The sequence below is a fragment of the Pseudonaja textilis genome, chromosome 4 (genome assembly GCF_049901715.1).
Source record: "Pseudonaja textilis isolate UNSWEBS1 chromosome 4, rPseTex1.2, whole genome shotgun sequence".
NCBI lineage: Eukaryota > Metazoa > Chordata > Lepidosauria > Squamata > Elapidae > Pseudonaja > Pseudonaja textilis.
Genome location: NC_141993.1, coordinates 93,341,482 through 93,365,023, shown reverse-complemented (window position 1 = coordinate 93,365,023; position 23,542 = coordinate 93,341,482). Strand labels below are relative to the sequence as shown.

General features: G+C 59.6%; 3 protein-coding genes across 3 annotated transcripts in view; 2 read left to right on the top strand and 1 right to left on the bottom strand.

The window, feature by feature from the left end:
• Positions 1-12,950, top strand: part of LOC113450939 (putative cation-transporting ATPase 13A5) — a 31,059-nt gene extending 18,109 nt beyond the window's left edge. Inside the window, 14 exon segments of the mRNA XM_087933800.1 lie at positions 900-986; positions 3,385-3,541; positions 5,242-5,273; positions 5,275-5,360; positions 6,056-6,180; positions 8,503-8,651; positions 9,304-9,435; positions 9,580-9,659; positions 10,147-10,189; positions 10,397-10,506; positions 10,884-10,980; positions 12,100-12,172; positions 12,773-12,835; positions 12,838-12,950. Coding sequence (XP_087789926.1) covers positions 900-986; positions 3,385-3,541; positions 5,242-5,273; positions 5,275-5,360; positions 6,056-6,180; positions 8,503-8,651; positions 9,304-9,435; positions 9,580-9,659; positions 10,147-10,189; positions 10,397-10,506; positions 10,884-10,980; positions 12,100-12,172; positions 12,773-12,835; positions 12,838-12,950 — 1,347 coding nt within the window.
• Positions 12,951-13,194: 244 nt separating this feature from the next.
• Positions 13,195-15,370, top strand: LOC148125957 (putative cation-transporting ATPase 13A5). The gene is made up of 4 exons (XM_087933799.1): positions 13,195-13,372; positions 14,087-14,175; positions 14,309-14,389; positions 15,020-15,370. The coding sequence occupies exons 2-4, from the start codon at positions 14,170-14,172 to the stop codon at positions 15,368-15,370; spliced, it is 438 nt and encodes a 145-aa protein (XP_087789925.1). The 5' UTR covers positions 13,195-13,372; positions 14,087-14,169.
• Positions 15,371-15,667: 297 nt separating this feature from the next.
• LOC113450940 (IgGFc-binding protein-like) overlaps positions 15,668-23,542 on the bottom strand; it is a 74,550-nt gene continuing 66,675 nt past the window's right edge. The window contains 11 exon segments of the mRNA XM_087933798.1: positions 15,668-15,830; positions 16,318-16,417; positions 16,651-16,779; positions 17,593-17,724; positions 18,150-18,288; positions 19,255-19,454; positions 19,637-19,767; positions 19,977-20,159; positions 20,852-21,020; positions 21,842-21,971; positions 22,938-23,188. Coding sequence (XP_087789924.1) covers positions 15,743-15,830; positions 16,318-16,417; positions 16,651-16,779; positions 17,593-17,724; positions 18,150-18,288; positions 19,255-19,454; positions 19,637-19,767; positions 19,977-20,159; positions 20,852-21,020; positions 21,842-21,971; positions 22,938-23,188 — 1,652 coding nt within the window. The 3' untranslated portion in view covers positions 15,668-15,742.

Below are 23,542 nucleotides of genomic sequence, written 5' to 3'. Positions count from 1 at the left end.
GGTGGGATAGAGAACGGAGGGGGGTGGGGGGCTGCCAGGGTGGCCCAGCTCCTGGCTCCGGTGCCTGAGTGTTTCTCAGCCCTCTGGATCTGTAAGTTCTCAGGGACCTTCTGGGAACCAACGTGGTCCCACGTTCCGGCTTTCTCCAGAAAGCTCCTCCGTTCAAGGTGAATTCCAAACCCAACGGAAGTCGCTCTGGGTTGTTTGGGGGGATTCCGGACCCCTCCGACATCAGAAGCAGGTGGAGGCTTTGCTCGCTGTGTTTCTGGCTGGCACAGAGTGGGCTGCCTGCCTTCTGCATTTCATGCCCCGGGCTAAGGAAGAGGGCAGCCTGCCAAATTCAAGAGAAAGGCCGCCCTTCAGGGCTGACGTTGACGTGCTCGGCCCTGGGCCACGCCCGAGTCTAAGGGGCCCCTGGATGAACCCCAGGAGGTGCTTCTCTGCTGGCTTGCAATGCGCTAGTTTGAGTGAAGGGCTGGTTTGGTCTCTGCCGGCTTCCTTCTGGGGCCGTTTGTTTCCTTGCCTCTCCCTTTCTTTCCCCCTCTCCTCCCCCCTCTCTGAAGAACTGAAGAAGCTTCTTGGATGAGAAGCAAAGTGCTTTCAAATTAAAAAAAACAAACAAACAAGGAAAGTCCAGCTGCCTTCTGGAAAGGGACCCTTGGGGCGATTTGAGGTTGGGGCATAATCGAAGTCACCACTGGTAACACGCCGCCTCCTAACCCAATGGCAGCCCCCGTCCCCCCGTCCCCAGGCCGAAGCCTTAGTCTTCAGTCCTAACTGGACCCTTTCCGGAAGCAGAGCCGAATTCGCGCTTCCGGCCCACCCCAGAGGCAGGCGCCCCCCTGGCAGGCAGCCCCCAGGGCTCCTTCTAAGGCTCCTGGATCTTTTTCTCCCACCAGGAGATGGAAGAGCACCGGCCGGACAAGAGCAGCGCCAGCCTCCCGGAGTCCTGCCTCCTGGTGAAACCGGGCCCCGGCGCCTCCCCGGTAAGCCAGTTCTCAGCACCCCCAACCCCCCTTGTCCCCCCAGAAAGTGAGGCAGGCAAATGAAAATGGCCGCGGGGCTCCTGCTGGAGGAGGAGGTTGGACTAGAAGACCTCCCAGGGGCCTTCCAGCTCTGTTCTGATTGATTGATTGACTGGTGGAAAACCAGGGAGGGGTGGAGGGAATTATCTGGCCAGGAAAGAAAATCTAAGCTCGCAACAAACCAGCCAGAATGGATTTCCACCCAGTACAGCCAGGGAAGAAAAAGGCCTGAGCGTCGGAGGAGCAATGGCGGCCCTCCGATTGATTCCTTCTACGGATGGAAGCCAGCAGTTGGGAGCAGCCCCCCCTCCCCCCCCCGTTGGGGAGGGTCTCTGCTCAGGTCATCGGGGGTTAGAAGGGAACCGGGAGGCAGGCTGGCAGCGGAGCCCCCTGGGCCCTCCCGTGCTGGCAGCCAAGGGACGGGACTCAGAGGGGGCAGAGCCCCCCACCCCCCGCATCGGATCCCCCAGCCCATAATAGTTCTGTCTTCTCCTGCCGAAGGCCGGGTGGGGGAGAGCGGAGCAGCCGCATACAGGGCAGCGGCCCTTCCTCCAATGGACGTCCACGGGGACGATGACACTGTCAAAAGTTACTGGGTTTCACTCTTATGATCGCTGCAGCATCTTTGTGGGCACGTGACCAAACTCTGAGCGCTCGGCAGCTGCCCTGTGCTTGTGCCTGTTGCCTTGTCCCAGGGTCAGGTCATCGTCTCTTGCCACCTTCCAGTAAGCAGACCATGGGGGAAGCTGGATTCACTTAACGGCTGCCAGATTCACTTAAGAACTGTTGCAAGAGAGGGCGTAAAATGAGGGCAAAAGTCACCCAGCAACGGCTTTGCACAGCCACAGAGATTTTGGGGGCCAATTGTGGACGTAAGTCAAGGACTGACTGTATTAGTGACTGCAGCCCCAAATTATCCTACGGGGGCCATGAGCAACGAGGCTGGCAGTGCCCCCCCCCAGTCCCAGGTGCCCCCTGTGCCCCCTTCTGAAACTCCTGGGGCTCCTCTGGCCCCGGACTCTCCAGCCAGAGCAAGTCAGCGGCTGTTGGAGGAGGCACCAACACCCCAGGGAGGCCCAGGAGAAAGGAGTATCCCTAGAATAAGAGAGTTGGGAGGGTCCTTGGAGGTCATCTAGCCCAACCCCCCTGCTGGAGCAGGGGAACCTATTCCTTCATGGCTCTCCCAGGAGGGCCACCCCCTGCTTCTTCCTTCCTCCAGACCAGAGCCACTTTGGAACTGGACTTAACCCGAATGCCCCCCCTCTTCCACGAGGGCCCCGTCAGGTCCTGAGCTTCGCTCACACCCAGCTGTGGAAGTCCAGCCTTCTTTTCAGGAGAGGCTTGTGCAGGGGGTTGGACTAGAAGACCTCCAAGGCCCCTTCCAACTCAGTTACTCTGTTTACAATAGACGCTTGATGAAACCATAGCCGTAAGGGCAGTTGGCTCCTTTCTTCGCCTCAAACAAGCCTTTGTTCTGCTTATCATCCCACCCTGGGAAACGGATGGGCAGCCGGTGGAAGTGAAGCCTCGGCCTGTGTTGTAATGACGAGGCAGTCGAGGTGTTTGATCATGAACAACTGAATCATGATGGACTTTATTGGAGTCTAGTCTTGCATTTATACACATTTTTAATTATCCTCCATCACTGGTTAACTTCAGTTACTGCTGAACTTTCGTTACTGTTTAGCATAATAGTAATCAACACAATTAATTATCTCTAGTTAAAGCCTAACATATGTTGACTTCCTCTCTCTAATCCTCCTTTAGATGAGTGACTTTGTTTACCCGAGTTGTATTTGCTTGGAAACCTTCTTTTATCGGAGGTTTGCCATCCGAGATAGGAACATTCCTGCAATTACAACTCTACAGGCCTGTCCTGGTGTCCCTCTTCACGGGAACGGGAGTCACGGATGCTTATGGAACACGACTTTTACGGCGCATAAGTTGCAGGAACAGGATCTTGCAAGCCCTCAGTTCAAGAGAACTAGGAAGAGTCAAATCTGAGACATGTTCTTTTGTAAGAGCGTTGCCTGGGTGATGACTTATGTAACATTAACGTTGGAAGGGACCCTGGAGGTCTTCTAGTCCAGCCTCAACCAAGAGACCCTACACCATTCCAGGCAAATGGCTCTTCTTAAAAGCCTCCAGTGACGGAGCGGCCACAATGTCTGTTCCCCGGGTGGATTGTGCTCCCCGTCGGCAACGGTTTCTCCTTAGTTCTGCTCCCCTCCTCTGATGCGTTCTGTTCTCCTCCTCCTCCTCCTCCTCCTGCCTTCTGGGGCTTTGGAGAAGGACTGGACCCCTCCCCGCTTCTGTTCCCGGGGGTGATTCCTGCGCCTGCCTTCTCCCCGCTGCCCAGGCCCCCGTGGAAGGGATCCTCGTCCTGCACCAGTTCCCCTTTTCCTCCTCCTTGCTGAGAATGTCGGTCATCACCCAGGAACTTGGGAAGAGCGGCTTGGAGCTCTGCATGAAGGGAGCCCCCGAGACGGTGGCCGGCTTTTGTGAAGAGGCGACGGGTAAGCGAAGAAGAACCAGCAGCCTCAGGTCGGGGGGGGGGGCGGGATCCCCCCACCCACCTGCTAGTCAAGGAACGGGTTCCTCTCGGCAGACCCACGGGGATCATCTTAGCACTCCTGCAGGCCACGTTTGGGGGTGGAGTTTTGGAGTGGACAGTGTGCGTGTGTGTGTGTGTGTGTGTGTGTGTGTGTGTGCGGCAGCCTTGGGGGTGCGGTTAGCCATAGCAGTAGCCCTTAGACTTATATGCCACTTTCCAGCCCTCTCTAAGTGGTTTACAGAGTCAGGAAGGAAAGAAAGAAAGAAGGACCAGCAACAGCACTTATATATTACTTAATAGTGCTTAAACAGCCTCTCTAAGTGTTTTTACAGAGTCAGCCTTCCCCCCCAAATAATCTGGGTCCTCATTTTACCGACCTCAGAAGGACGGAAGACTGAGTCAACCCGGAGCTTCCTCAGGATCGAACTCCTGCCTGTGAACAGAGTCAGCCTGCAGTGCTGCATTCGAACCCCTGGACCACCAGGCTTCAGCAGTTCCCCTTCACCCCAAACTGCAGCCCCCGCTGGGCCCCGTCTCTCGACCTCAGCCGCCAGGAGGGAGGAGGGTGTGCCTGGGAGCCCTGCGGCTGGGGGTGAAGTCACGAGAGAGAGAGAGAAGCCAGGGGGTTGGGTCGGGGGGGGCAGACCCCAACCTTCCCCCTCTGTGTTCCTGGGAGGCCATTCAGACCAGCGGAAGTGGTCGCAAGAAGGGAGTCCTCATCTCCCTAACGCCCCCCTGCCCTTAACGGCATGTTTTTTATTTATTTATTTGATTTATTTTATTTGGTTTATCAATTACTTACAAGATAATAGGTGTAAGTAAAACCATAGTTATGAATACATGGATACAGAAAAGAATCAGAAAAGAAACCATAGGACAGGGACGGTAGGCACGTTGGTGCGCTTATGCATGCTCCCCTACAGGCCTTTGTTGCACGAGATCATGTTCTGCCTTCTTCTGGAGGCTCTTGTGCAGCTGTCTGAGTTGCTTCCTTGGGCAAATGGGAAAGTGGTTTTTTTAATTTACTTTATTTATTTATAATTTTTTTGGGCTGCCCATCTTACTCTGGGTGGCTTACAGTCACAAAACACAAACCCGTACAAAGATAAAGGCCTAAATAAAATAAAATAGCCAAACACAGTGGTCCAATTAAAGATGGGGAGGGGGGATTGGGTAATCCATCAACCCCCTCCCCCGTTCAGTGGCTTATTCGGGGCAAGTGTGACCTTCCTGAGCTTTTCGGATGCCCCACGGAGGGTCCATTGCTCCACCGGCAGCTTTCCCATAGTTGCTGACTGGACCCCACGGTAGCCGGGAGAGTCCACTCCCTCGGGGGTTGCCTTCCTCCAGCGCCGGTGGGGCCACTTGCCCAGGATCTGAGAAAGGAGGGCTGGACCAGGTCCAGGCCCAGTTTGAGACTCCGTGAAGGTTGAAAATCCAAGACTGATGGGCCGAACATCCGGGCCCCGATTCCTGCCTGGTCAGTGGGGATGGAGGAAGATTGACTGGCTGATCCGGGGCAGAGAGTCCAGGCGTGGCTGTGGATGGTGCGGCTGCTCTGCCTCGCCCAGGGTTGCTGATCCCATTTGAAAGCAGGGAAGGGGTCCCAGCACGTTGGGCGACCCTCTTCCCCCACTGACCGCAGCCTCCCCCACCCCCCAGTTCCGAACATCTTCCAGGCTGAGCTGAGACGCTTTCACGGCTCAGGGCTTCCGCGTCATCGGCCTGGCCCACAAGGAGCTCCAGCTCCCCCAAGGAGCCGCCTTCAGTGACCTGGAGAGGTGAGCAGCTGCAGCCCCCCCTGACCTCCTCTCTGACAGGGGGACCCAGGAGGAGTAGGGCAAGGCCCCGCTCTCCGGCTCGTATCCTCCCAGCTTCTCCGGATTGTAGCTCTGTCCCAGGCAGCTGGAGAGGGAGAGCAGGACCTAGAAGCCGGCCTCTCGGGGTTCAAAGGGGCCTTGGAGGTCTTCCAGTCCAGGAGACCTTGCAGCACCGGGTTCTGGACAAATGGTTGCCCAGCCTCTTCTTGGAGCCCTCCAGGGTGGGCGGGAGAAGGAAATGCTTGCACATCTCTCAGTCCCAGCACACACCATGCCCCCCCGGGCCACCTCTGGAGCTCACATGCGCACCTCCCACCCCGTTATATCCTGCATATATTCCTCTCCCTTGCCACGGTGGGAGCTGAGTTTCCTTTCCTTCAAAGAGAAAGGCCCCCAAACAGGGCCCGCTCCAGGGAGGCCCATGGAGGACAAGGAGCCAGTGGGACGGCTTTTGCCCCCAGAGATTGTGGCTGCTCCATCGCAGGAGGCTTTCGAGAAGAGACGGGTGGCCATTAAATGGTAAAGGCTCTCCTGCTTGGGCAAGGGGTTCGACTAGAAGACCTCTGAGGTCCCTTCCAACTCTGCTCTTCTGCACGCTGTCTTCGGTGAGTGAAGGACAACCCTCATCGACTCTTCCCTGCCTCTCCTTCTCACAGGGAGGAGCTGGAGTCCGGCTTGACCTTCCTGGGCCTGCTGGTCATGGAGAACCGCCTGAAGAGCGAGACCCGGCCGGTCCTGCAGGAGCTCCGCCAGGCCCGCATCCGGAGCGTGATGGTCACAGGTGTGCTGGGAGGGGGAGCCTTCAGCTGGAGGGGGAGCGGGGAGTGGGGGGGGCTCAGCCCTTGCACAGCAGCTGAGGGGCCCTCCGGGATTGTCCAAGTCATCGTCCAGAGTGGTTCTCACTTGTCCCACTTGCCTTCTGGGTCAGGAACTGGGAGAGGCAGCCGGGCTCTTCTCAGGTGGCAGGTTTCCCAGGGATCCCTTCCCCCATTCCAGGGGCTGCTTTGAACTGCCCACTAGCCAGGTCTTCTCTCCTCCGCTCCCAATTCCCCCCCCACCCTTTTTCCTTTCCTCCTTTAACAGCTTCAGTTTTATTTTATTTATTTATTTTATTTTGTCAAGCGATTAGTTATGAATCTATGAAATGGATACATATGAGAAAAATAAAAAGAAATAGGACAGGGACAGTAGGCACGTTGGTGCACTTATGCACGCCCCCTACAGACCTCTTAGGAAGAGGGGAGGTTAATAGTAGACAGTCTAAGGTTAAAGTTTTGGGGGTCTGGGGAAGAAACCACAGAGTCAGGTAGAGGATTCCAGGCATTGACCACTCTGTGGCTGAAGTCGTATTTCCTGCAATCAAGTTTGGTGCGGTTAACCTTGAGTTTGTATCTATTGTTTGCTCTTGTGTTGTTATGGTTGAAGCTGAAGTATTCATTGACAGGTTGGACATTGCAATGTATGATTTTATGTACTATACTTAGATCGGACCGAAGATGGTGTAGTTCTAGATTTTCTAGGTCTAGAATTTCAAGTCTGGTGGCATAAGGTATTCTGCAATGAGTAGAGGAGAACTCTCCTTGTGAAATATTTCTGGACTTTCTCAATTGTGTTAATATCAGATACGTAATGTGGGTTCCAGACTGATGAGCTGTATTCAAGTATAGGTCTAGCAAATGTTTTGTATGCTCTAGTTAGTAGTGTGATATTACCAGAGAAAAAGCTATGCAGGATTAGGTTAACAACTCTTAACGCCTTTTTGGCTATGTAGTTACAATGGTCTCTAGCACTTAGATCATTAGAGATGAGAACTCCAAGGTCCTTGACAGAGTTTGGATCCTCAACAAGGTCTTGACATTCAGCTTGTATTTTATTTTTTGATTTTTTTGCCAACATGTAAGACAGAGCATCTATTTCTTGAGATTTGAAGTTGCCATTTGTTTGACCATTCTGATAAGTAGTCAAGGTCTTTTTGGAGGTAGCAGTATTGTCTGTGGTGTTGAATAGCTTTACATCGTCAGCGAAGAGAACGCAGTTGCTCTTGATATGATCACAGAGGTCATTTATGTAGCGTATGAAGAGTTGGTCCTAGAACGTTGCCTTGGAGTTCCAGAAGTGCCTCCTAGACTTTCCCCACATTCCTTGACTTCCAAAACCGGAAGTGAAGCTCTCAGGATCATGGGTGTGTGTGTGTGAGTGTGGGGGTGTGTGTCTCTGAAGCCACAGTGGGAAGGGGCTGCTCTGGACCCTCCCAGATCTCTTCTGACCTGGGCTGCCAGGGAGAAACGCTGGAATCTTGGCCCATGTTTAGATATTTGGGCTCCAACCTCCTGGTTATTTTAAAGAAGATCCGGACTTTTGGGAGAGTCCTCGGCCCTTCTCTAAACTTGGTTGTTGGTTGCAGCACAGATGATGTTGCTTAATTTGGGTCATGAAACATCTGCAAGGAAACAACCAAGCTCATAGACCACCAAGGACCTCACAATTCTCCTTCTCCTCCCTCACTCCCTTTTAACACAGATGGCGTTCCCTAGTTTGGGTCATGAAATATCTGCAAGGAAACCATCAGACTCAGAAAGTATCAAGCAGGGTGGGATGCTACCGGTTCGAGCCGGTTCTATAGAATCGGTAGCTCTGAAGAGCACCTGACACCAAACTGGTTCGCTGCGACGACCTTCTGCTCATCTGTTTGGCCCACCTGCCCGCCCGGGCTCTTACCTGTCCTTTATTTCCTGCTTTTTCAACCTCAGCTGCTTTGTGCGGCGCACCTCAGGTTGAAAAAGCGGGAAAGGCGCTTCAAATGCGGCACCTGTCAGCTGTCCAGGCGGCACAGCTGATGGTTTTTGCAAATGCTGTACACGCAGGTGCAAAGCGCACTCTCACCGAGCCAGTAGTAACACCGGTTGAATCCCACCGCTGGCACCCAGGAGCCTTCACTTCAAGCCTGCGCTGCAGATATTCCCCTTTATTGGTGGTTGAGCTTTTGCTGCCCAGGATGCGATGCTGGGCCCCTGGGAGAGTTGGCCTGTTGAGCTCCAGATGTGGTGATCAGCGTGTCTCCTTTTGAGGGCTGCCCCCTCACCTCAGCCTCGCTTGTCCCCAGGCGACAACCTCCAGACGGCCATCACTGTGGCCAAGAGCTCTGGGATGCTTCCCAGCACCAGCCAGGTGGTCCTGGTGGAGGCCCAGGAACTGGGGGATTCCTGCCCAGCATCTGTGACTTGGCAGCTGGTGGAGGAGGAGGAGGAGGCGGCGCCCTTCATCATGGGCAAAGACCAGGTAGGGCAGCTGCCCAGAGGAGAGGTGGCCCAGGAAGGTGAGCAGGAAGGGCCTGGAAGAAGAGGAGGAGGAGGAGGAGGGCCTTGGTCTGGGTTGTTTGTGGGCCAGGAGAGGGCCAGGCTGGCCACGTTCCTCATCACCTCCTCAGGAGAAGACCACGTTGGTCCTTCATAGATTCAAACTGGAGGGTGTCAGGTGCCAAACCCAAGAAAGGCCCGTTATGAGCTTTCTAAGCAGATGTGGTTTTTTTTTAATGGTTCCTCCCCTCTAGACAGAATCTTGCCAGACTAAAGCATTCTAACTTTCCCCTAAGCCAAGGCATGTACTCTGGGAACTGTTAGGGAGGAGCCGTCTTGGCCACTTTCTCCCACACAAATTCTCTGAGTTGTCTCTTGCCCCCGCTCCCTCCTGGGGATCCACCCCATCACTAGATTTCATAACCAGTCCTGCTTTCAGAGGAGGGAGGGGGAGGGGGATGTGGGTCTGCCCCTGTGACATTGGGGGGCAGCAGCTGGCAAGTTGGACCTGGAGGAAGCGGAGAGGAAGTTTCTTTGGCAATCTGGGGACAGTGCAACCATCGTTAACTGGCTCCGTCTCGGTTCCTTTGTTTCCATGGAAACCAAAGCCTGTTTCCCGGGACCCCCATATCCCCCTAGAGGAGCCCAGCGCACAAGAGGAGGGCGGCAACTTCCACTTTGTCTTGAGTGGGGCGTCTTACCAGGTGCTGGCCAAGCACTTTAGCAGCCTCCTGCCCAAGGTGAGCAGGGAGGGGCCCCTCCTCGGGGTGGCTCCCTCGTCTTCTTGGTTTGCTCCCCGACGCGTCCAGGGCCCCCGGCCCCACCTGCCTTCCCGTCCACCCTTTCCGTCCATCTGGGTGACCGTGGCCTCTTTCCTCCCGCAGGTGCTTCTGAACGGGACTGTCTTTGCCCGGATGTCTCCTTTGCAGAAGTCCCACCTCGTGGAAGAGTTCCAGAAACTCGAGTGGGTCCCTCCTCGTGATCCAGGGCGAAGGGGGGAGGGGCTCCCACCTGCACCCACTGGGGTCCCCCGGCTTAGCTGGCCCTCCGCTTGCAAAGGGCTGCTCCTGATGACCTCTTGGGGACCCTCTTTCCTGACCGGGGCCCCAAAGGGCCGCTGTGAAAGTGTCAGCCGGGACCCAGCCTGCCCGCCTGCCCCAGAAGGAGCCCCAGGTCACAGCAGGGAGGGGCAGGCGAGGGGCAGCAGGCCAGGTGTCCAGCAGAGGAACCCAGAGCCCCCCGGAAGGCCAGAGGGGAGCTGGGGAGGAGCAGGGAGGGGCGGCCCACCCAGGAAAGCAGAGACCTCCTGGGACCCCCAGAAGGGTGGCAGCCCCCTTCTCACTCCGGAGGGAGGGCCTGGGAGGCAGAGGTGGCAGGGAACGCCTGCCGTGGGGGTCTCTGCCCGGGGAGACTAAGTAACCTCCTCCTCCTCCTCCTCCTCCTCCTTCCAGCTACTATGTGGGCATGTGTGGGGACGGAGCCAACGACTGTGGGGTAGGTGAAAACTTCTGGGTCTTATTGGGGGAGGGGAGAATGTTCTCGCTCAGGCTGCCCCTCCACCTGTCCTGTCCCCCCAAATTGGAGGCATCCGGGCAAAACCAGCCTGCGGACGCTGCCCCCTTTCCAGAGGAGGTTTGGAAGCGCCTCCGCTGCCAACCCCGCCATGCCTCACAGGGGGGACCTCCTGTTGTTGTTCCCCAGGCCCTGAAAATGGCCCACGCTGGGATCTCCCTCTCGGAGCAGGAGGCCTCCGTGGCCTCCCCCTTCACCTCCCAAATCCCCAACATCGAGTGTGTGCCGGCCCTGATCAGGTACCCGGGGTCGCCGGAGGGCCTCCCGCTTGAGCAGAGCGGGTTGGAAGGGAATCCAGGGTCCCCTCCAGCCCTGTGTTCCCATCGTCCTGGCCATGGGGTTAGACTAGAAGACCGCCAAGGTCCCTCCCAACCCTGCTCTTGGGTTATTCTGTTATTCCCATGGGGAGGGGGGTGTCTCTTCCTCCAGAGCTGGCTTGGAGCCCCGACCAGCAGAGGAGCCACTGGGTCCCACCGCTTCCTCTCCCTTCCTCTCCCGGGTTGCCCTCTGCCTCCCTTCCTCCCTGGGGGGGGGGAGTGGGGTGGGGGCTGAGCAAGGGGGCCTCTGCTTTCCTCTACTAACCCTCCCCTCCCCTCCCCTCCTCTTCCGATGCCAGGGAGGGCCGGGCGTCTCTGGTGGCCTCCTTTGCGGTGTTTAAGTACCTGACGCTCTACGGCTTGGTCCAGTTCATTGCTACTGTCCTGCTTTACTGGGTAGGTATGGGGCGGTGCTGGGGACGAGCCCCAAGGGGGGGACAGCGCTTCTAAGTGGGTGAGGACGCAGAGACATCTGGGAGTTGGGCCCTCCTCCTCCTCCTCCTCCTCCTCCTCCCTTCAAGCACGGAGGGCCTTTCCTAGTTGGGTTAGGAGAAATGTCTGCCAGGAAACCCCCAAGCGCAGAGACTCCCGGACGGCTGGACGTTTCCATGCCAGAAAAATACTGGGAGGTTCCAACTTAAAAGGTTACGTGAAACACGGTCATGAGACACTATTTTTTCAGTGCTATTGTAACTTTGAACGGTCAGTATCAAGGAACTGTTGCAAGTCGAGGACTACCGGTATTCACATCACGTTAAGATAAAAATGCAGCGTACGAAATACAAAGTCTGAAGGAGTATAAATGTGTGCCCGAATGACCGTTTTTGGCTTCGTTTGTCAGAGTGAAGAAATCGGCCGAGTCCCCTGTTATGGGCACTCTGACCCGATCGGCTCTTTCTCGGCCCCCCCCGTCCCAATTCCGGGATGGATTTCACCCCCTGCGGTGGCCCATTTCAGGGCAGGGTTGTCCGTAGGGCAGGGGGCGGCTGAGATCCCGGGTTTTTTTCTCCTGAGTTTCAAGGCAAACGTAGACACTGGGGGGAGGCATTTTCTCCGCACTGTTGTTCCCGTGTATAGTGCATGTCAAAACCGTCTTCTACAAGCACTTTAGCCCTAGGAAGAGTTGGGGTCTCCAGGCAGGCTACGTCAAGCCACCTCGGCCGCTGGGCATCTCCAGGGACATTGGGGGTGGTCTGTGTTCTCTGAGCAATCCTACTTCTCCACCTTTCAACCCCACCAGCCCAGAGAAACATCAGGATGAGGTTACGCAGCCTGGGGACGAAACGCTCGGAAGCGGGACAGGGAGCCTGGGGAAAACAGCCCCACCCATGTCTCCCACCTATTTCCCATCGTTACCAATAATCTTCAGGGGTTCCCGGAGGGAGGCGGGGCTTTCTCTTACTTTGGGGAGCGGCAGGTGACTCAAAACAGGCGGCCGCTATGTGGGAGTCATTCGAATCTCCCCGTGAAGCTCGATGGGAAAAGCCTGCCTGGCAGCGTCTGTTTCCCTTTCAGCAACTGCAGATCCTGGGGAATTACCAGTTCCTGATCCAGGACATTGGCATCACCCTTGCAGTTTGCCTCACAAGTAAGCAGCTCAGCCCCGGGGGCACAGGGGGCTGCCTTCATGCCGGCTGGGGATCCGGGGAGGTGCCGCCCAAGGCCCAGGCAGAGCGGCAGGGCAGAGCAGGAGGGGCTGCCCCTACTCCAGCGGCCCCTTCACACAACGGGGGCTTGAAACGGCTTTTCTGGGATGGTTGTGGGCGACCTGGATTCAGCCATGGGTGTAAGCGCCCCCGGAGGAGGGGGCCAAGAGATTCCCTGGCCATCATAGGCGGAACGTGCTGGCTGGGTTGGCACAAAATGCCCAAACAAGCCGGGCATCTTCTCTGAAACCAGCTGCCAGTTTTTGCTCGCACGGCTGTGCCAAGCCACCCGGTTGGCATCAGGTTGGCCCTCCCTTGGCCCCGCCAGGAGCGGCAGTGCCAGGGCTGCATTGCTGGCCTCTCTCTTGGGCACGGGCACCCCCAGGAACGGCTCTGCCTGGGCACTAGGCGGCTGGTGGCATCAGGCCGCTCCGCTTCCCGCTCCCCACTGCCCCACGCCTGGAGGAATGTGGGGTAGGAAGCCCCCCCCCCCGCTCCCTTTTCCTTGGCTCCCCTGGCACCTTCTCCCTCTGCCTGCCCAGTGAACCTGACCCAGGCCCACCCCAAGCTGGCTCCCTACCGGCCCCCCGGGCGGCTGCTCTCCCCACCACTCTGCTCTCCGTCCTCTTCAACGCGGCCCTGAGCCTCCTACTCCAGCTCTTCGCCTTCCTCTGCGTGAAGCGGCAGGCCTGGTACTCGCAGCTGCGGGCCCACTGGTGAGTGCGCAGACACATCCGCCCACCCGTTGACACCCTCTACACACACACACACACACACACGGACAGGGGGGAGGGCCTGGGAGGACCTTCCAATGCAGGGACCTGGCCTGCTGCCCCTCCCCCCCACCCCGGTCTGGCCTGGCCTGGCTGGAGGGGCTCATGGGGAGCAGCTGGACGAGCCTGCGGGAGGAGAGGGAGGGCCGGTGCTCAGGGACCCTCCCTGCCTCCCTCCTTCCAGCGGGTGCCCTTTGGGGAACCAGACCGCCTGCCCAGGCAACGGGACGGCCAACGCCACAGCGCAGGGACACCCCGTCCTGAGCTACGAGACCACCAGTCTCTGGCCCCTGGTGACCCTCAGCTGCATTGCCTTCGCCTTCATCTTCTCCAAGGGGAGGCCCTTCCGGAAGCCCATCTACACCAACTGTAAGCGAGGGGCCCCGCCCTCTCCTCCCCCCCTGGGCTGGCTTGGGAGGGGTGGGCTGGGCAGGAGGGAGGTCACTGTGGAAGCGACGTCAGGGAGACGGTTCTGTTGGGAGGCCCGGCTGCTCGGGGTGGGTCACAGGGAAAGAGAGGACGGAGCCGGAGTGAGGAAGGAGAACCAGGCAGGAGGTAGCAAAAGCGACTCCCACCTCGCCCCCCACTTGGCCCGGGAGGAGGGTGAGGGGGCCCAAGGTTTTCAGGAAGGCATCAGAGCACCGGTGACGTTACCCAAAGGACCCCGCAGTCCTCTCCTCCTCCTCCTCCCATCTACAGACCCTCCCCCTTCTAGCACTGATGGTGTTACCTAGGTGGGTCCTGAAACGTGTGTGAGAAAATGGCCAAGCTCAGAGAGCCCCCGAGGAGCCCCCACCTCGAGCCTGAGCTGCAGAGATTCTCTCCTGTTGGTCTCTGCTTTCCACTGTTACCGGATTGTGGCTTGACCCACTGACTTAAGGGTGCTCATATGGCCCCCCCCCCGGGCATTAGAGTTCCTATCCTGGGGAGGCCATTGGAGGCCAGTGACCCCCTTTGCTCTTTGAACTCCTCTCACCCCCCCCATATGGGTCTGATGCCCCATGTAACTGCCCATCCTTCCATAGGGCACCAGGCATTCCGCAGGACTGACAGGAGTCCCCCCTCTGCCTTTTCCACCCCCAGATATCTTCTCTGGCCTACTGTGCCTCCAACTGGGGGTTTCCCTCTTCCTCTTCTTTGCCGACCTTGAGGGGGTCTACCAGAGGATGGAGGTGAGCAGGCAGGGGGCCTGCCAGAGGGGAATCTTGGGTAACCCCTGCAGGGCAGAACTGGCTTCTCTTGGAGGGAGGAGGGAGGGGAGCCAGCAAGGCCAACTGATGGGGAGCCTCTCTCGCCCCCCCACAGCTTCTCTGCACCCCGACCATCTGGAGGGTCTACGTGCTGATTATGCTGCTGGTCTTCTTTCTGGTCTCCTCCTTGGTGGAGGTAAGATACACGTCCCTCCCTCCCTCCCAGGGCAAAGATCCGGGGCTGCAGGGGTGGAGGCAGGTGGCTCCTGGGGCTCAGGCAGGGAAGGGCGGGGGGAAACGACACTGCAGGGTGGGAGCTGGCTTCAGGACCCTCCCCCCTCTCTTGCCAGATGGGGCGGGAGATGTGGCCTTTAGCTGGCCCCAAACACTCTTCCCTCCTCCTTGAGTCCCACGGGGGGTTGGGGGGTGTCTTGATGGATGATCTCCCTGGCCTCTCTTGCCCTCCTTCCAAACCGGGGGTTGGTTTGCTCTCCTCCCCTCCCCAAGTGGGAGCCTCACTCATCCCCAGAGCCTTGCAAGGGGGAGGGTCTCCCTTTGCCCTGTTTGGGCTGGTCTCCTTCCCTGTCCGCCCAGCCCCCCCGCCCCCCCGAAAGAATGGGGCAGCCGCCTGGGAGGCAACAAGACGGAAGCCCCCCATCCCCCACCCCCTCCGGGAGGGAGGGAGGCAGCCTGGCCCGGGCTCCGTGCGCCTGGCTCTTTCGAGGCGAGGAGAAGCGAGGTGCGGGCGGCCCCCGAAGCCTCCCCACTTCCAGGGCGGGCGGCGCTCCGAGCCCTCGCTCCCCTCCCTCCCTCCCTCCCCTTCCAGGACGGCGTCCTGCAGAACCGGCGCCTCTGGCTGCGGATCAAGGCGCTCTGCGGCTTCCGCTCGTCCAGCCGGTACCGGGCGCTGCAGCGGCAGCTGGGAAGGGACGCCAAGTGGCCCCCGCTCCACGGGCGAGACTTGGCGGGCGGCGGCGGCGGCGGCGGCAGCGGCAGAAACCGGGCCTACCTCAACGCGGCCTTCGAGCGGGATGAGCCCGCGGGCCGGCCGGGGAGCCGCAGCGGGACGGCGAGGCGCGGCTCCGCGCAGCCGGAGGGGAGCAGCTGCCGCGATTCTCCCGCCGAGGCCCGTCGCGGCTCGGAAGGGACCTTTCCCCGCGGGGCTGCTGCGCCCTAGTCGGGGGGGAAAGCCGGGGCCGGCCCCGGAGGACGGAGGGGCCGAAGAAAGCGGAGCCTGCAGCGCCCAGTCTGGGCCCGGACCGGCGCTCGGGAGGAGCCCACCGGCTCGGGTGGGATCCCGGGCGCCTCGCTTCGCCTCCCTTCCCGAGAGGCTGAGCCGTTTCCCCCGGGGACCCCGAGGCGTGGCTGGCGCGCCCCGTCCGGGCAAGGGAAGCGGCGGCGGCGGCGGCGGGAGCGTCTCGGGGCGGGGGGCAGCGACGCAACCGGCGGAGGATCCACGAGCTGCAGCCACAAGTCATTGCACAGACCGTTCGCTTTATTGGGGCGGCTGGAGGGAGCGGCGGGCTCCGGGCCGAGGAGGGCCCGGCTTCTAGTCCCGCTCAAAGGCCGGGTTGGAGAGGGGGCCGAAGTTGCGGGCAGCCGCCGAGTTCCGCGACCGGCGCGGTGCGCTTCGATTCCTGCCAAGGAAAAGGGGGAAGACCGGCCTTAGAAGGCGGGAGGGGCCCATCGAGGGAGGGTGGTCCCGATTGGGGCGGGGGGCTCGTGCTTTAAGGGCAGCTCTGGGAATCAGAAAGGGGGGCTCTTTGGAGGGGGCAAGTGAAAAGTGCTGCTGCCCGACGGAGGCGAACATTTGGGCGATGCATCCTGGGGCTGCTGGAGGGGGCGGCAATAAGCAGCCAATGCTCTAAGCCCCCCAGCTCTGCAGAGGTCGGCCTTAGTTGCTGGGCCTTTTCCGATCCTTTGTGGGAGGGTCGGCACTCTTCTCTGCCCCCCCCGTCACCCCCTTCCCCTCCTCTCTCCACTGCTGGGCGCAGCGCCCACCCGAGGAAAAAGACCTCCTCCTCCCCGGGAGACCCCAGCCCCCTCGCACCCCCCGCCCGCCAAGGGTCCGCAGAGCGCTGCTCCCCAACGCGGCCGCCGCTGTGCGGGGCCGGAGCGACTCACCTGCGCGTGCACAAGCAGGCCAGGACGGAGACCACCACGGCCAGGAGGACGGCGCCGGCCGCCACGCCCACCGCGATGTAGAAGGGGGTCCGCCAATCATCTGGGGGGGAGAGAAGGGGCCGATGGGCCCACTCAGCGCGCAAAGCTCGGCTGCTCCGGGCAAAGGCGACATTGGCCGGGATGGCTGGGGGTTGGGGGCGGTGTGCAAGCCCAGAGACCGGGTCTGTTCGGTCACCGGGACCCGCTCCCGGCCCTGGAGGGAGCAGAAGGCTCTCTAAAGCCTGGGGGGGGGGGGAGAGGGCCCCCCTTTCCAATCAAGGAGAACCTGTGTACCTTCTGGCTGGTCCTCGCAGCGTTTCCCCTGGTACTTCTCCTGGCATTCGCAGTGGAAGCCCTCGGAGCTGCTGTTGCCCCGCACGCAGGTTCCACCATGCAGGCAAGGGTTAGGCTGGCAGGGGTCGGCTGCCCAGGAAAGGAGAAGGCCGGGTTGGAAACGGGTTGCCCTCCCGGCTGTGCCGGCCCCCAACCCTCCCTCTGGGGTGGCAATGGCCGCAAGGGGGGGAGGACTGGCAGAGTTCGGGCCAGCAACGCCTTTGGGCTCCATGGGGCTGCAAAGCTCGGCTGGTCTGGGCCAAACTCTGGTTTAATGAACCAGCCCAGAAAATGGGTTCATTTGATCACCCCACCCCCCACCCCCGTGTTCCTGGCCCTGGAGGGAGCAGAAGGCTGGCTAAAGGTTCCTGCCCTGAGGGGCAGCATTCAGCCCTTCGACCAACCTAGGAAAGGACTGGATGACCCCCAGCCCCCCGGAGACCTGAGGGCTGCCTGGAGACCAGGCTGAGAAGTTGTTTGATAGTCTCCAATAAAGGAGGAGCTTCGTAGCCTTGTAGCTGAATTGAGGGCTCCTTGGTGGTCTCTGCCCTCGATGGTTTTCTTGCAGACGTCTCATGACCCAACTAGGGAACGTCATCAGTGCTAGAAAGGAGGGAGGTTTGCTTTCACCCCACTGCACTGATGATGTTACCTAGCTTGGGTAATGCAACCTCTGCAAGAAAACCGCCAAGTTCAGAGAGCCCCAAGCACCCCTCATTCATGCAGCTACCCCTCCTCTCTTCGGGGGCACCAAGAGAACAGCCAGCACCCACATAGGACGGCTTAAAAACGTGGGCCCGATGTGCTCTGCTCTGGAGTGGAAACAATGTCTGGGATGGACAAGAGGCCTGTGTGACACGCTAAATAAAGCCCTGGATGGTATGTGTGTGTGTGTGTATTTACCTGCTGGCGTGACTTGTATCTCACAGAGTAATCCTTCGTAATTCTCCGGACATTCACAGTGGAAAATATCTGGGCTCTCATCCAACACGCAGGTCCCATTGTTGAAGCATGAATTTGGCTGGCAGGGGTTGGCTGCAGCAGAAAGGAGAAACACGGGGGGGGGCCTGGAAACGGGTTGCCTTCCCAGCTGGGGCAGCCCCCGACCCTCAGGCCGGGGTGACAATGGCTACAAGGGGCCGGTGTCCCTTTGGGACAGGAAGCGCCAGCCCTTCGACTTATAGGCCGCTTCACAGTGCATTGACAGCCCTCTAAGCAGTTGAAAGGGTCAGCCTCTTTCCCCCAACCATCTGGGTCCTCATTTTACGCCAGGATGGAAGGGTGAGTCAACCTTGAGCAGGTCAGGACCGAACCTCTGGCAGTGGGCAGAGTTTGCCTGCGAGGCTGCATTCTAACCACTGCACCACCTACAACAGGGCCGAAGAGCACCCGCCTGCCCGCCTGCCTGCTGCTCAGCAGTTGCCCCCCCCTCGGATTCCCCCCCCCCCCAGAACACTCACCACGATAGCAGCCCCGGGTGAAGTTGAAGATCCCACAGCGATGGTCCTGGGGGCAGCTGGCCTCCTGGCAGGAGAGGCTGGAGCTGTCCCGGCAGACGCAGTTTTGGCTGCAGTCCTCAGCCATAAAGCGGTCGCCAGCCTGGTCGAGAAAGCGGGAGCAGGGGATGAACTGGGACTCCCCGCCACTTCACCCCCAGGGGCACCCCAGCGGAGGCACACGCCCAACTGGACCAGCAGTGGGGCTGAGGGCCGATTTCAGCTCAGCCTGCTTGTGACTGCGAAGGAGAAGAGCCCCCCCACCGCTCTAGGCCATTGGGAGGGAGGGTCTTCTCTGTGCGAAGAAGGTCTGCTCTGGCTTAGGGTCCTGCAGCGGTGGTCAGAATAAGGAGGAGAAGGAATAGCCTGCGATGTTTTTTCGGGGGGCTTGATGTATTTGGGCCCTGCCTCACTGGCGTCGAAAGCAGGAGGGCTGCGGTGGGGACCTGGAGGCAGAGCTCTCGCCTCACAATCGGGGGACGGGGAGTTTGATCCTGGGTAGAGGTAGGTATTTTTCTCTCTGGGTGCCCTGAGAATGTATCTGCTGAACAAACCTCCTCACTGGGGACAGGAAGGGCGTCTGGCCAGTAAACACACCGCTAGCTCCATTCAGTGGCCCAGATTCCACTCCGCAGGGGATTATGGGGTTGTTAAAAGACGATGATAACCGGTGTTGAAAGCACTAAGGTGCTTCCGGGTTGAAAAGCTTAGCTGGCGACACGATCGTTGCCTGCCCATTTGGGGGCTCCTTTCATGTCCCCGGCGGAGCTGGAGCAAAGCACAGGGGCTCCCTCTGCCCTCTGGCAGCCCTTGGGTCTCGACTGTGGCCTGGCTAACCTCCAACCCGGCATCCTGACCCCGTGAGCCCCCTGCTCCCCAGGTCTGGGTAAGGCCCAAGGAAGGGGTGTGCCTGATCGTTTCCACATTCACGCCTCGGATTTTGAGCATCCCTGAGCGTAAACACAGGCGTTTGCTTCTGTCCGTCCCCAGTTTGGGTCTGGGGGGCGGGAGAGACCCTGGGAGTGGACCCTCTAATGGGGGATGGGTTGGGGGAGGCGGGGGGGCCTACCTTATAGTATTTGCCCAAGAAGCTGCAGCCGCAGTCCCGGAAGGGCACGCAGTCGTAGCCGCTCAGGACGTAGCCAGGTTCGCACTCGCAGCCTTCCAGGCAGGGGGAGCTGCAGCTGGCAGGGGCCGCCAGGTCTGAGCACGACGGGGGGCAGGCCGACATGCAGGGGTTGTAGCGGCTGTGGGGCGGGCACTGGAGACCTGCGGAGGGAGCAGAGACGCGCTGCCTGGTCTGGGCCCTCCTCCCACCCTGGGGAGCCCAGCCCCCCAGCCCCAGGAGGGGGCCCCCAGCACCCTGGGGGGGTCGGGCCAGGGGATCCTGCCGGCTTCAGGCCCAGCCTTCCTCCCGGGGCACCCCGAAGGAGGAGGAAGCTGGTGCTCACCGCAGCCGGTCGCTGCCCTCCAGTCGGCCAGCGAGACGTTCTTGCCCTGGCAGAGGCTGGCGTACTGGTCCAGGATGGGGCATAGGCTGGTGGTCCGGTTGGCTTCTCTGCACATGTCGAACACGCAGCTCCTGCAGCGGAAGAGACGCCGGGGGCAGGTTGCAAAGGGGAGAAAGTTAGCACCCGTCCCTCCCCCAGAAGAAGGAGGGGGGGGCGAGGGCACGATCCGCTCCCCTGCTCTTCCACTCCAGCCCGTAAATGGGCAGACCTGGACCCTCCCTCAAAAGCCTCCTGGCCCCACAGGGGATGCAGTGGGGTGGGAGAAGAAAGCGGCACTCACTGCACGAAGGGGTCGGGGGTCTCGTGGGCCAAGCAGCCTTGGAAGGGGCCCTTGGGGTCCGCCAGGACGCCGCAGGCGGAGGGGCCGCTGTGCACCTTCATGTCCTCTTCGGAGCAAAGGGGCAAAAATCCCACGTCCAGCTCAGCCTCCTCCAGGGCTTCTTCGGCAGCGATGGCGTCTCGCCTGGGGGGGAAAAGGCGTGGCAGGGTCCCTCGGAGGAAGGGGCACGGCCCGCAGGAGCAGCCGGAAAGGCGCCCAGGGCTTCGGGCTGCCCAGCTACGCCCATCCCAAGGAGGGGAAAGAATTTGACCTTGACCAGAACAGGTGAGGCAGGAAGTGTGTCGGGCCCAGAAGGTCTGGAGTGGGCCAGACTCGTTGGCACAGAGTCCCGCTCCGCTGCAGACAGCGGGTGGTCCTTGGACTGGCCGGCTCCAGGGAGTAACTGGGAGAGGGAGGCAGCCGGAGGGCTGGGCCGAGTCCTTCACTTGGAAGGAGGACCCGGCGCCCTGGGAGATGGGAAGCTCCCATTGACCGGATGAGTCCAGCAGAGGCGTCTGCCAGGCATGCTGGTTTCCTGCTTGCAGCAGGGGGTCAGGCTAGATGGCCTCTAGTACCCCTTAAGTGGATTTTAGGATTCCACTGTAGGGCAGGCCTCCGCTTGCCCACATCGCCAAGGCGGGTTAATTCCGTAACCCGGCTGAGGCTCCTGTCCAGTCACAGGACCGGGGATCCTGCCGCCCCTCCTCTGGGCGGAGGGGTCCTGGCAGGTGGAGGTGTTGCAGGTGGGAGGGGGCTGCGGTGGTCCTGCCAAGGGGGGCTCGGCCTGCTCTGGAAGGGGCAGCGCTGGGGCTGGGGCTGCCTTCAGGGGCCCCTACCTGAGGCGGGAGGCGCCTCTCTTGAGTGGCACTCGCCAGCTCTCCCCGAAGGTGTTCACATCTCTGACCGGGGTGCCATCTGGCTTGGCAAAGTCGTTCTTGTACTTCCCATCAAAGTTGCCACAGAGGCCTTCCAGGTTCTTTCGGTAGCTGTTGGGTAGCAGGATGCCTGGGGAGGGGTAGAATGACAGAAAAGAGTTGAGCGGGACCTCGGAGGTCTTCTAGTCCAGCCTCCTGCGCCAGCCCAATCCTATCCCATTCCAGTCTCTTCCTAAAAACCACAACTTCTGGAGACAACTTCCGTTCCACCAGTTCATTGTCCTCACTGTTTGCAAGTTTCTCCTAAATTCCAGGTTGCTTCTCTCCTCCTCTCCATTCTTCTTGCTTTCAGCAGAGGTGGGATTCCGTCGGTTCTGAGCGGTTCTGGAGAACCACCGGTAGCGGAAATTCTGAGTCGTTCGGAGAACCGGCCAACCCCACCTCTTCTCTGCCTCCCATTGAGCCCCAGCTGAAAGGCTGGGTCTCCTTTGGTTGCCCTGCCCAGGAGAACGGAGCTGGAAAGCAGGTCAGTGGGGCCCTTCCCCTGCCACTCCCACCAAGCCACGCCCACAGAACTGGCAGTAAATTCTTTTGAATCCCACCGCTGGCCCTCAGGTGCTTTGGAAAGTAACTTGACCCCTTCCTCCTCCTCCTCTCTGGGGCAGCCCCTCAAATATTGGAGGACGGCTCTCCTGCCTCCCCTGGTCCTTCTCTTCCCTGGACCGGCCATGCCCAATTCCTCCCTGCAGCCGTTCTTCGTTCGGTTGGATGCGGCTGTGATGGGATCCCCGAGTTCCCAGGCCAATCCAGCCCCCCTTCATGATTTCCTCCAAGCCAGAACCGCCAGGGCAGCTCTGGGAGGTCCCTGGTCTTCTTTGGATGGCTTCCCTCCTCCCCACCCCCCCATGCCAGCCCCCCCCCCCGTCCCCCCGGCCGCTGCAGCTGCTTCACCTGAATTCTCCAAGCCGTCAAAGCTGACTGTAAGGCCGAAGTCGGACTCCAGGTAAATCTGCCTTCCGCTCTGCTGGATGCGAAGCCCCTCGTGAGGCCTCACCGGGGGCTCAGTGGCCACTCCGTCCACCTGGCGTGGGGGAAAGAGAGAGCGCCCATGGCCTTCGCTTTCCAAAGGCAGCATCGGGGGCTCAGCAACCGTCATAAGTACGTGCCAGTTGCCGAGCCCCCGGGTTTTGATCACGTGACCATGGGGACGCTGCAATGATCACAGGGGTGAAAAATGGTCGTCAGTCGCTTTCCCCCCCTGCTGTTGTAATGGACCCCTGTTAGGGATAACATAGGTTACCTAACGTAGTTTGGGTAAAATAATATATATAAACTATGATTGTAAGTTTAAGTGTGTGTCACTTTAAAACTGCAAAGCATGTAATTTTGGGTGCGGTGTAAAACCGCCATAAGAGGGAGCAAGAGAACCTGACGATTCCCTGACAATTACTGGATTGCATGGATTGATGGTTTGTTACCTGCGTGTTTCCCCTACTGCTGAGTTGCTGAAGGAAGAGAGGAGTTTTTGACTTCTTCATATCTCTACTGCGAGGAGATATATTACTGGACTGATATTTGTAAGTTTACTGATCTCTTTTTCAACACTGGACTTTGCAACTGAATAATCCCCGGACGGACTGAACTAGTGAATGATATATGGACTGTTTTTGACTATGCTAAAACTCTTGCTGGAATAAACTATTTAACTAGCACAGTGTATCTGTTTTACTGAGTGTAAGCTACAAAAACGTTTATCTCACATATTTTGCCTGCCTGCCTGACTGCCGTGCAGATTCTGCTAGGGTGCATCCCTAACATGTGATGCCTGTGAAAAGGAGGGAAGCAGTGGGGGGTCCATCACGTAGTGACCATTGGAAGCCTCCAACCGTGGCCCCTTTAAGCCTGGAGGGCTTCCACGCCCAGAGCCGGGAGCCCCGTGGAGCTGCAGCGGGCGAGGCGGCTTGCCAGGCCCCCCGGGCAGAGAGTGCCCGGGAGCGCCCAGGCTCACGGCTGCCGTCGTGCCAGGGAAACCGGGCAGGGCCCTCACCACCAGCTTCTTCCGCTGCCTGAAGACCACCGTGTGGTTGTAGACGCGGATGCGCAGCTCCTTCAGCAGAGAGGGCTGGCCGGAGCCCCTCGCCAGCCGGTTGGTCCCTTCAATGCTGAGCGGCTCCAGGCGCTCGGAGGCACCGGGCCGGGTCTGGGTGAGCACGTAGGAGTGCAGCCCCTGGAAGTGGTGCAGCAGGCCGTCAAAGGTCAGGTAGTGGGGGTCTCCTGTGATCAGGCACTTGCCAAATCCTGGAGGGGGAGAGGAGGGGGAAAGCGAGATCAGCTAGCGGCTCCTGCACCCTCACCGGCCCAGGGTCTGCTCTCCAGGCTCCAAGCTCCCTTCGTGGGACCAGTTTGGCCAGCGGCTGCTCAGTGGGAAACGCCTGGGCCGGTCTTGGGTTGCGAAGGCTCCATGGAGTGGACGGGGCGGGACTGAAGGTTCTCCTGGGTGACGCCTGGGTTGAGGGGCCCCTCCCTTGTGGGGTAACGTCCCCAGGGGTAGAAGGGAGGAGGAGGAGGAGGAGGGGGAACTCCCGGAGCTGGACGGCAGACATTTCATTACCCAAGTGGGTGATGTCATCAGTGGCAGTGAGTCCAAAGCAC